Source organism: Oncorhynchus gorbuscha, linkage group LG13 (assembly GCF_021184085.1).
Source record: "Oncorhynchus gorbuscha isolate QuinsamMale2020 ecotype Even-year linkage group LG13, OgorEven_v1.0, whole genome shotgun sequence".
NCBI classification, from domain to species: Eukaryota; Metazoa; Chordata; class Actinopteri; order Salmoniformes; family Salmonidae; genus Oncorhynchus; species Oncorhynchus gorbuscha.
In genome coordinates, this window is record NC_060185.1 from 85381518 (window position 1) to 85394461 (window position 12944).

Here is a 12944-nt window from a genome sequence, read left to right on the forward strand (position 1 = left end):
CCTCAGGTTGAGTATAGAGAGCTAACTCAGGTGCTATCAAATCCCCGACACGATCCATCGGACGAATATTATATCTATAGCACCAAGCTAGCAACTCCCTCATTACTCTCCACTCCACTGTCCCCATTAACTCCTTCACAGTCTCTGCTTCGCTCACCTCTAACACTGGCTCTGGTTCTGGTCTCCTCCTTGGCTCCTCACGATGAACAAGGAGAGTTGGCTCAGGTCTATCTCCTGACTCAGCCATACTCTCCCTAAGCCCCCCCCCCAATACATTTTTTGGGATGACTTTCCGGTTTCCAACCGCGTCGCCGTGCTGCCTCCTAATACTTGCGCCTCTCCGCTTTAGCTGCTTCTATTTCCTCCTTGGGACCGCGATATTCTCCCGGCTGCGCCCAGGGTCCTTTACCGTCTAATTCCTCCTCCCATGTCCAAATCTCCAAATGGTGCAGTCTCTCCCACTGCAACTGCTCTTCACGATTAACAGGGAGAGTAGGCTCAGGTCTGACTCCTGACTCAGCCACTCTCTCTCTGCGCTTTCCCCCGTTACTTTCGGTTTTCGCTCTGTATAGCCGTGCTTTCCTTTTTGACTCCATACGTCTATAGCCCTCTTCGCATTGCTGTAGGGAATCCCAGGCGGGCGCCTGCACTCTCTCTGGGTCGGCTGCCCACCTGTCGATTTCTTCCCACGTCGTATAATCCATGCTTCTGCTGTCCATAACGTTGTCCTTTAACTCCTGCCAGTTCACACGCTGCTCGGTCTGTGAGAGGTGGGTGTTTCTGTAACGTCGTCCGTCTGTTGAATGAAGAGAGTCAGACCGAAATGCAGCGTGTAGGTTATTCATGACTTTAATGAAATAAATCGCTGTACGTGAAATAACTGAATGAATACGAAAACAACAAACGGAACGTGAAACCTATTACAGCCTATCTGGCGACTACAACACAGAGACAGGGACAAACACCCACAAAATACAACGCGAAAGACAGGCTGACTAAATACGGTTCTCAATCAGAGACAACGACAAGCACCTGACTCTGATTGAAAATCGCCCCAGGCAGCCAAGCCTAACTAGACACACCCCTAATCAGCCGCAATCCCAAATAATACAAACCCCAATACGAAATACAACATATAAACCCATGTCACACCCTGGCCTACCCAAACATATAACAAAAACACAAGATACAATGACCAAGGCGTGACACAGATTTGGAGGAGAAGTAGAGGTAGAAGAGAGGTAGAGGTAGAAGAGAGGAGAGGAGAGGAGAGGAGAGGAGAGGAGAGGAGAGGAGAGGAGAGGAGAGGAGAGGAGAGGAGAGGAGAGGAGAGGAGAGGAGAGGAGAGGAGAGGAGAGGAGAGGAGAGGAGAGGAGAGGAGAGGAGAGGAGAGGATGAATAGAGGACAGGAGAGGTAAAGTTAGAAGAGAGGACATGGGAAGAGAGGACAGGAGAGGTAGAGGTAGAAGAGAGGACAGGAGAAGTTAAGACAGGAGAGGAGAGGTAAAATAGAGGACAAGAGATGTAGAATAGAGGACAGGAGAGGTAGAGGTAGAAGAGAGGACAGGAGAAGATAAGACAGGAGAGGAGAGGTAGAGGTAGAGGAGAGGCAGGGTGTTGAGCAGTATATCTGGTGATTGTGTGTGAGAGGCCTGTGAAAGATGATGGAGAGGAACTAAAAACATTAGTGGATCAATTTTCTTCCTCTCCTCAATGTACACTCTTCCCCCTATCTTTGGTATGTTAGTGACTAATGTAGATAGTTCTTCTTCCACAGACCTCTCACACACACAATAAGAATAGAGGGGGTTGGGGGTGCAGAGAGAGGAGAGAAGGGGATAAAGAGAGGGGAAATATAGGGGAATTGAAGATGAGTGAGGGTTTCAGAATGTAGTGGTGACTGTCTAAGAAAAGGAGGAAGAAAGAAGTGGAGCGAGAGGGAGGTAAAATGGGGGAGAGCAAGTCACAGAGAGGAAGAGAGTGGTCAGCAATACAGCACACCCACCACTAGCCACATGCACACACATACACACGCACACACACAGCCTCCCTCCTCCGTCCATATTTCTCTTATTCAGACAGAAACAGCAGATCAGAGAGAGAGAGTGAAACATATTTATCTCAGCAGCTTCATTATCCATCTGCTACAGAGCGTCACAGTGTTGATCCCACTAAAGGGCCCGTGGAGGGGTCAGAGGCTGAGGATAAATCCCAAATTGGTGCCATGCTAAACGGACATTATGCAACGCCTGGCCAGGCTAACTGGGGTGATTTCACTGGACATCTTGTCCTGGCCGTAATCCTGCCAACAGCATGCCGCCCGGGAGACTAACACACACTGCCCCAAGAGGACACAAACACACACACCCAAACACACACGCACACACATTTTACGGTGCTGCTACTGCCAAGGCTGGAGACTGGAAACTGACCTGGATCCTTCTGGGATTTTACACATGCTCTCTATCTCTGGTGAACACACACACACACACACACAGACATACACACACGCTTCATTGCATCATTCCACGACAGTGAAACACTAAAGCTGCTTTCCCATGTGCCTGTAATACAACTGTGAGTTTGGCCCCCTGCCCTCTAACAGGGGAGATAGAGGGAGAGGCTCAGAATTTACTGCTAGTGAAGATGGAGCAAGGTAGACAGGACAACATCTATATAAACAAGATGAAAAACTATCAGAAAAAAAGCATCATCTTTAAAATCTCAAATCTAAAACCATTTGTTGAATACACAGACATTCTATTCACATCAGTATAATCCTGCTTGTCAAGCAAAGAGGGTTATGGATAATACATCTCTATTTAAGAATATAAGAAGAGACTAAATCCAATTTATCTCAGAGCTCTTTACACCCTCCACCTTGTCCCTTAGAATTATCCTGTGTCTGCATCCCACATGGCACCCTTTGCCCTACATAGTGCACTAATTTAGGAAAGGAACTATATACACTATATAGGAAATAGGCTGCCATTTGGGATGCAGGCCTCGTCCCCAATACTATGCCTCTGCCACTAGGCTGGCTAGGAAGAGTAATCGGCTTTCTGTTATAAAAAGATGATGTCTTTATCTGACATTTGTAGAAAAAAATGTTTAAAAAAAGGTCCCAGATTTCGTTGAGTCTTTTATCAGGCTATGAACACCGGGGAGAGGTAAATAGGTAGGTTTTCCTCTGGTTGTGAGACGTGTGTTCGCCTCTGGGTGTGAGAACTACAGGATATGTTAGCTTTAGTTAGAACTCTAGACCTGGAGAACTACAGGGTATGTTAGCTTTAGATAGATCTCTAGACCTAGAGAACTACAGGGTATGTTAGCTTTAGTTAGAACTCTAGACCTGGAGAACTACAGGGTATGTTAGCTTTAGTTAGAACTCTAGACCTGGAGAACTACAGGGTATGTTAGCTTTAGATAGAACTCTAGACCTGGAGAACTACAGGGTATGTTAGCTTTAGTTAGAAGCCTGAACCAGGAACCACACCCTATGGCTCTCCAGGATCAGGTGTGTGTGTGTGTGTGTGTGTGTGTGTGTGTGTGTGTGTGTGTGTGTGTGTGTGTGTGTGTGTGTGTGTGTGTGTGTGTGTGTGTGTGTGTGTGTGTGTGTGTGTGTGTGTGTGTGTGTGTGTGTGTGTGTGTGTGTGTGTGTGTGTGTGTGTGTGTGTGGGTGTGCAGGGCATGTCAGCCTCACAGAGTGCAGGCGGAGAATGATAATGGTAGAGGTCAGGTCACTATCTCCATGGAGATCTGAGAGAGAAGACAAGAAATACGCTCCTAATATTGGTCGGAAACCTGCAGCACACCTCACACACACCTGACACACGCCTTACACCACACCTGACACACATCACGCACACCTGACACACACACACCTCACACACACCTGACACACACAGATCTCACCCACACACCTGACACACACACCTCACCCTCACTGCTGACACACACACACCTCACACACACACATACCAAATGATCCTTGTTCACTTCTCTTGCATCAAAACACATCATACTGAGCCCATTAAACAGACTTCTTCTTCCTGCCCCTGGTTTCCTCTGGATGGGGATGTATCCTCTGGCAGCGTGTGTGTGTTTGTGTTGGTGTGTGTGCATGTGTGTGTGTGTGTGTGTGTGTGTGTGTGTGTGTGTGTGTGTGTGTGTGTGTGTGTGTGTGTGTGTGTGTGTGTGTGTGTGTGTGTGTGTGTGTGTGTGTGTGTGTCTGTGTGTGTGTGTGTGTGTGTGTGTGTGTGTGTGTGTGTGCGTGCGTGCGTGTGTGTGTGTGTGTGTGTGTGTGTGTGTCTGTGTGTGTGTGTGTGTGTGTGTGTGTGTGTGTGTGTGTGTGTGTGTGGGTGTGTGCGTGTGTGTGCGCGTGCGTGCGCGTGCGTGCGTGTGTGTGCGTGTGTGTGTGCCCGTGTGTGTGTGCCCGTGTGTGTGTGTGTGTGTGTGTGTGTGTGTGTGTGTGTGTGTGTGTGTGTGTGTGTGTGTGTGTGTGTGTGTGTGTGTGTGTGTGTGTGTGTGTGTGTGTGTGTGTGTGTGTGTGTGTGTGTGTGTGTGTGTGTGTGTGTGTGTGTGTGTGTGTGTGTGTGTTGCATGGTGCTGTGTCCTCTGGCTCTCTCACTCCAGGTTACATTCAATTAGTTGATCTGTGAGTTAAGTGAACCCTGATTGTTCAAAGGCCCTGTCACATCTGTTCTGTTGGGGAGGAGAGGAAAACCTCAGAGGAATATGTCTCAAATGTACTTCCTTATTTTACTGTCACATCTGGTCTGTTGGGGCGGAGAGGAAAACCTCAGAGGAATATGTCTCAAATGTACTTCCTTATTTTACTGTAACCATCTTTCATTTCAGGCAGGTCACTCGTGATACAAGTCAGTATTGGACGTTTATCCATGTCTGAAGACGTTGTGAGATGATGTGTAAACCGGCCACTCAGGGCCACAGTGAGCGCTGTTACCTTCAAGTAGGCTTCAGGCATTGTGGACAGGGAAGGCAGATGCGCGTAAGCATCTGCCTCTGATTGCAAAGGTTGTAAATTACAATCCAGTAATAGAAAGTTTAGATTTTTTGTTTTAAGCGTATCCCAAACCTTTATCATTACCTTAACCCATGAGCGGTAATGACTAACCTTAAAATGTCACAGTTAATGCCTAAAGTTCACCCTAACCTTTAGATTTTCTGAGTTCATTTGTAAACTTGACTTTAAACAACGTCGAAATAATTTGGCGTTTGAGAAACATGGAAGAAAGTCTATTTCTGACGTGAGCCTGTGAGAGCTAGTTGTAGAATGTTTCTTCATACCCCATTCTAGAATCTGTAAACAGAACCATATCCTGCCTCCTGCATAGTATGACAGTCAGAATGATGTGGCTAGCATGCTGCTGTGCTAACACAGCTATCCTGGAAAAACAACAACAACCATTTCTCTCTCCTCCCTCTGCACTCTGTACACATTTCCTAGAGATGCATTGTTCTCAACGTGTATGGGGGGAAAGTGTAGAGGTGATTTGATGTATACTTAAATAGAAGAACAGACAGAAAGACACACACACTGCAAAACTACAAATGAAGCTGCCTTTGTTGCCGTGGTTACTTAAAACCAAAAAACAGAGAGAGACAGATATAGAGAGAGATGAAGAGAGATGGAGAGCAGCCTCCTCTTATAAACAATTGAAGCCAGAAGGCAGAGATGAGCACCAGTGATTCCCTAACGTCGGCCCTGTTGACCCCCCCCACACACACACACGCACGCACGCACGCACGCACGCACACACACACACACACACACACACACACACACACACACACACACACACACACACACACACACACACACACACACACACTTGTCTATTTATACATACTTGTCTATTTATACATACTCTCTCTGTCTGTCTCTATCCATATGTATTTATTAATATATTTTTCAATTTACTCTTTCTCCACAAGGGCAGACAAGGCCAGAGCTGTTCACTTATTGAATTAACAGCAATGGGGAAGCATTAAGCAACAGTCCCTAGTAACCTGGCTCAATTTATTTGTTCAACTGAGACCAATGAAATAAGGCTGTGGCCTACTGGCTAATTGGCTTTTAGGGCTGGCCAACAGGTGGAATGGAGGGTACAGGTCAGGGTAGAACTGCCCCAGTGAGAGTGTACTGTTTGAGGAAGTGATTGAGGTAGATTGTGATTGATATGATACAGTTGAAGTGGGAAGTTAACTTTTAATCTCAGCTTTTCACAATTCCTGACATTTAATCCTAGTAAAAACTCCCTGTCTTAGGTCAGTTAGGATCACCACTTTATTTTAAGAATGTGGAATGTCAGAATAATATCTTTTATTTCTTTCATCATATTCCCAGTTTACATACACCCAATTAGTATTTGGTAGAATTGCCTTTAAATTGTTTAACTTGGGTCAAACGTTACGGGTAGATTTCCACAAGCTTCCCACAATAAGTTGGGTGAATTTTGGGCCTTTCCTCCTGACAGAGTTGGTGTAACTCAGTCAGGTTTGTAGGCCTCCTTGCTCGCCCACTCTTTTTCGGTTCTGCCCACAAATTTTCTAAAGGATTGAGGTCAGGGCTTTGTGATGGACAGTCCAATATCTTGACTTGGTCGTCCTTAAGCCATTTTGCCACAATTTTGGAAGTATGCTTGGGGTCATTGTCCATTTGGAAGACACATTTGCGACCAAGCTTTAACTTCCTGAATGATGTCTTGAGATGTTGATTCAAAATATCCACATAATTTTCCCTTTTCATGATGCCATCTATTTTGTGAAGTGCACCAGTCTCTCCGGCAGCAAAGCTCCCCTACAACATGATGCTGCCACCCCCGTGCTTCACGGTTGGGATGGTGTTATTCGGCTTGCAAGCCTCCCCCTTTATCCTCCAAACAAAACAATGGTTATTTTGGCCAAACAGTTATATTTTAGTTTCATCAGACCAGAGGATATTTCTCCAAAAAGTATGATCTTTGTCCCTATATGCAGTTGCAAACCGTAGTCTGTCTTTTTTTATGGCAGTTTTGGAGCAGTGGCTTCTTCCTTGCTGAGTGGCCTTTCAGGTTATTTCGATATAGGACTTGTTTTACTGTGGTAATACTTTTCTACCTGTTTCCTCCAGCATCTTCACTTGGTTCTTTGCTGTTGTTCTGGGATTGATTTGCACTTTTCACACCAAAGTACGTACATCTCTAGGAGACAGACCGTGTCTCCTTCCTGAGCGGTATGACGGCTGCGTGGTCCCATGTGTTTATACTTGCGTACTATTGTTTGTTGCAATGAACTTGAGACAGGGGTCTATAGTGTTGGTGGTGGGTCAGGGTCAGACAGGGGTCTATAGTGTTGGTGGTGGGTCAGGGTCAGACAGGTGTCTATAGTGTTGGTGGTGGGTCAGGGTCAGACAGGGGTCTATAGTGTTGGTGGTGGGTCAGGGTCAGACAGGGGTCTATAGTGTTGGTGGTGGGTCAGGGTCAGACAGGGGTCTATAGTGTTGGTGGTGGGTCAGGGTCAGACAGGGGTCTATAGTGTTGGTGGTGGGTCAGGGTCAGACAATGGTCTATAGTGTTGGTGGTGGGTCAGGGTCAGACAGGGGTCTATAGTGTTGGTGGTGGGTCAGGGTCAGACAATGGTCTATAGTGTTGGTGGTGGGTCAGGGTCAGACAGGGGTCTATAGTGTTGGTGGTGGGTCAGGGTCAGACAGGGGTCTATAGTGTTGGTGGTGGGTCAGGGTCAGACAGGGGTCTGTAGGGGTGGTGGGTCTGTGTTTTCTGGGGCTCTGATCCCCAGTGAGAGGGTTATGTCTGGGGGTCTGACCTCGAGTGAGAGGTCTATGTCTGGCGCTCTGATCCCCAGTGAGAGGGCTATTTCTGGGGCTCTGATCCCCAGTTGGAGGGCTATGTCTGGGGCTCTGGCCCCCAGTGAGAGGGCTATGTCTGGGGTCTGACTTCCAGTGAGAGGGCTATGTCTGGGGCTCTGACCCCCAGTGAAAGGGCTATTTCTGGGTCTCTGATCCCCAGTAAGAGGGTTATGTCTGGGGCTCTGACCCCAAGTTAGACGGCTATGTCTGGGGCTCTGACCCCCAGTTAAACGGCTATGTCTGGGGCTCTGACCCCCAGTTAAACGGCTATGTCTGGGTCTCTGACCCCCAGTGAGACGGCTATGTCTGGGGCTCTGACCCCCAGTTAGACGGCTATGTCTGGGGCTCTGACCACCAGTTAGACGGCTATGTCTGGGGCTCTGACCCCCAGTTAGACGGCTATGTCTGGGGCTCTAATCCCCAGTAAGAGGGCTATGTCTGGGGCTCTGACCCCCAGTTAGACGGCTATGTCTAGCTTTGGCTCTTGTTGTGGGCCGGAGAGTAACCTGGGGACAGGGTCAGTTAAGTCCTGGAGGCAGACTTGTTTGAAAAGATACTAGAATGTGGAACAGAAGCGGGGCTCCACCTCCTCTGTTAGTGAGTTACAAGGACTTCCACGGATCAAAAAACACCTGAAAAATCGTGATTTATCCAAATGATCAGTGACGACAAATCTGTGCATGGGAACAAAGTTCCCCATTAGTCTTCGCATACCACAGTCTGTTGATAGACGCTACAATATCAGTTATGTTTAGTTATGTTTTGTGCATCCGTCCATGAGACTTTAGGAACATTTAGGAACATGGTTAGCCTTCATTTCCCCTAAGAGGCCCTGACGTGACAGTCTTCAGTGAACCCTCTCCCTCTGCTTCTGTTGATTTGTAATACAATACACATTCCAGGTATATTCTGAGGAAAAACAACCATCTCATTACAATGTCTTGACCAAGATCCTCACAATCTAAAGATTGTATTGTAACTCCATGGAGCGCTATTATTCCTAACTCAAGTTCTAAGCACCCTGCTGCCATGCCATTGGTCCATGTCAGTGTGTAAATAGACCAATCTTTTCATACTATTTTCTCTGAACATGTGGTTTGGTTGCTTTGCCCACCTGTCGTTCCATTGCAGCAGCAGAATACGGTACAGTTGGTACAACACTGACTGTGTGGCTGTATAAATGCCTGCCTCAGCCAAACAGAATAGAGTGTCCCAACTGACACCCTATTCCCTATTTAGTGCACTACTTTGGGACAGGGAAATAGGTACCATTTGGGCAGTGGTGGAAAAAGTAGTCGATTGTCAAACTTGAGTAAAAGTAAAGATACCTTATTAGAAAATGACTCAAGTAAAAGTGAAAGTCACCCAGTAAAATAATACTTCCAACAGCTTCGACCCCCAAGTCATAAGACTGCTGAACAATTCATCAAATTGCCAACGGAAAATGTACATTGACCCCCTCTCCCTTTTGTACACTGCTGCTACTCGCTGTTTATTATCTATGCATAGTCACTTCACCCCCACCTACATGTACAGATGACCTCAACTAAACTGTACCCCTGCACACTGACTCGGTACCGGTGCCCCCTGTATATAACCTCATTACTAACCTGTACCCCTGCACACCGACTCGGTACCGGTGCCCCCTGTATATAACCTCATTACTAACCTGTACCCCTGCACACTGACTCGGTACCGGTGCCCCCTGTATATAACCTCATTACTAACCTGTACCCCTGCACACCGACTCGGTACCGGTGCCCCCTGTATATAACCTCATTACTAACCTGTACCCCTCCACACTGACTCAGTACCGGTGCCCCCTGTATATAACCTCATTACTAACCTGTACCCCTGCACACCGGTGCCCCCTGTATATAACCTCATTACTAACCTGTACCCCTGCACACCGGTGCCCCCTGTATATAACCTCATTACTAACCTGTACCCCTGCACACTGACTCGGTACCGGTGCCCCCTGTATATAACCTCATTACTAACCTGTACCCCTGCACACCGACTCGGTACCGGTGCCCCCTGTATATAACCTCATTACTAACCTGTACCCCTCCACACTGACTCGGTACCGGTGCCCCCTGTATATAACCTCATTACTAACCTGTACCCCTGCACACCGGTGCCCCTGTATATAACCTCATTACTAACCTGTACCCTGCACACCGGTGCCCCTGTATATAACCTCACTAACCTGGTGCCCCCTGTATATAACCTCATTACTAACCTGTACCCCTCCACACTGACTCGGTACCGGTGCCCCCTGTATATAACCTCATTACTAACCTGTACCCCTGCACACCGGTGCCCCCTGTATATAACCTCATTACTAACCTGTACCTGTAAGGTCCACACTGAAATCAGGCGCAGGAAAGCCCCCTTCATATAACCTCATTAATAACCTGAACCCCAATCCACACCGGTGCAAACCAAATGCCCCAGACATAACCTCATTACTAACCTGTACCTGTGAAGGTCCTGGGTGTCATGAGGGTGAAATCAGGCGCAGGAAAGCAGAGTTCAATAAAGTGCTTCTTTAATACACGGTGAACTACGGTCAATCCACTTACGGGTGGTCAAACCAAATGCCCCAGACACGGTGAACTACGGTCCCCCCACTTACGGGTGCTCAAACCAAATGCCCCAGACACGGTGAACTACGGTCCCCCCACTTACGGGTGCTCAAACCAAATGCCCCAGACACGGTGAACTACGGTCCCCCCACTTACGGGTGCTCAAACCAAATGCCCCAGAAACGGTGAACTACGGTCCCCCCACTTACGGGTGCTCAAACCAAATGCCCCACACACGGTGAACTACGGTCCCCCCACTTACGGGTGCTCAAACCAAATGCCCCACACACGGAGAACTACGGTCCCCCCACTTACGGGTGCTCAAACCAAATGCCCCACACACGGAGAACTACGGTCCCCCCACTTACGGGTGCTCAAACCAAATGCCCCACACACAGGGAAACGAAAACAGTCTAGCACTAAATACACAAACATGTACATCTAATGCAAACACAATAGTCAGCCAGGCGGGCCGGCTGACTAATAAAGCCTCACTAATTATAACCAACTCAAAACAGGTGCACTCAATAAACACAAGGAGGGGGAGAAAAGAATCAGTGGCAGCTAGTAGACCGGCGACGACGACCACTGAGCGCCACCCGAACAGGAAGGGGAGCCACCTTCGGTCGGAGTCGTGACAGTACCCCTGCACACCGACTCGGTACCGGAACCTCATTATTGTTATTCTTAACTCTTCTTGAACTGCACTGTTGGTTAAGGGCTTGTAAGTCAGCATTTCACGGAAAAGTCTACACTTGTTTTATTCGGCGCATGTGACAAATAAAGTTTGATTTGATTTGATTTAACGTATTTTTACCTGAGTAGTATTTTTACCTGAGTAGTATTTTTACCTGAGTAGTATTTTTACCTGAGTAGTTTACACCACAACTATTTGGGATACAAACTTGGTCTGTTATCTACTTATGTATCAGATGAAAGTGGACAGAGGACCACATGGAGGGAGTGCAGAGTATCCTAAAGAATTGAATACTAAAATAATCTTGATGGATTACAGACCTTCTCCACTTCTCAGACATTTTCAGAATGATAAATCGCAAAGGCCATGTTTTTCCCTCCCTCTCCCTCTCTCTCTCTCTCTCCCCTTCTCCCTCTCTCTCTCTGCCCCTCTCTCTCTCCCCTCTCTCTCTCCCCCCTCTCTCCCCCTCTCTCTCTCTCTCTCTTTCTCTCTCCCTTTCTCCCTTTCTCTCTCTCTCGGCCCCTCTTTCTCCCTCCCTTCCTCCCTCTCTCTCTCTCTCTCTCTCTCTCTCTCTCTCTCTCTCTCTCTCTCTCCCCTCTCCTCTATCTCTCTCAGCCCCTCTCTCTCTCTCTCCTCTCTCTCTCTCTCTCTCTCTCTCTCTCCCCTTCTCCCTCTCTCTCTCTAGGCCCCTCTTTCTCCCTCCCTCCCTCTTTCTCCCTCCCTCCCTCTCTCTCCCTCCTCCCTCTCTCTCTATTTCCTCCTCCCTCTGTCATGGTTAGGAGCCTTGGCTTTCTATTGTGGGAGATTACAGGAGCATAGCAGAACCGTGGCCCGTCAATGGACTTTTATTCATATTTATAATGCATATACAACAAAACAATCTCAGCCGCTGCTACTCCCCCTACTCCTGCTTAGTGTGTGTGTTCCGTAAGTGTGTGTGTATCTACCTCAGCCCCAGCTCCATCCTCTCCCCAGCTCCACCCCCCCCAGCTCCATCCTCTTCCCCAGCTCCACCCCCCAGCTCCATCCTCTTCCCCAGCTCCATCCTCTGCCACAGCTCCATCCTTATCCCCAGCTCCATCCTAAGCCCTAGCTCCATCCTCTTCCCCAGCTCCATCCTCTGCCACAGCTCCATCCTCTCCCCAGCTCCACCTCTGCCCCAGCTCCATCCTCTTCCCCAGCTCCATCCCCCCCAGCTCCATCCTCTTCCCCAGCTCCACCCCCCAGTTCCATCCTCTTCCCCAGCTCCATCCTCATCCCCATCCATCCTCTGCCACAGCTCCATCCTCTGCCACAGCTCCATCCTTATCCCCAGCTCCATCCTAAGCCCCAGCTCCATCCTCAGCCCCAGCCTCATCCTCTTCCCCAGCTCCACCCCCCCCCAGTTCCATCCTCTTCCCCAGCTCCATCCTCTGCCACAGCTCCATCCTCTGCCAGCTCCATCCTCATCCCATCCATCCTAATCCCCAGCTCCATCCTCAAACACATCACTGGAGGTTCCAAAGCTCCATCCTCTGCCACAGCTCCATCCTCTAATCCTTCAGCCCCAGCTCCATCCTCTTCCCCAGCTCCACCCCCCCCAGCTCCATCCTCTGCCCCAAAATCTGCCACAGCTCCATCCTCATCCCCAGCTCCATCCTCTGCCACAGCTCCATCCTCTGCCACAGCTCCATCCTTATCCCCAGCTCCATCCTAAGCCCCAGCTCTATCATCAACCTCAGCCCCAGCCTCAGCCTCAGCCTCAGCCTCAGCCTCAGCCTCAGCCCCAGCTCCATCCTCAGCCTCAGCC

At 48.5% G+C, this 12944-nt stretch overlaps 1 protein-coding gene across 1 annotated transcript in view; it reads left to right on the forward strand.

Moving 5' to 3' along the window:
• The window catches only part of LOC123992381 (proline-rich extensin-like protein EPR1), a 50581-nt gene extending 37963 nt beyond the window's left edge, over positions 1–12618 (forward strand). Inside the window, exon 3 of the mRNA XM_046293522.1 lies at positions 12164–12618. Coding sequence (XP_046149478.1) covers positions 12164–12618 — 455 coding nt within the window. The remainder of the gene's footprint in view (positions 1–12163) is intronic.
• The last annotated feature ends 326 nt before the right edge of the window (positions 12619–12944 follow it).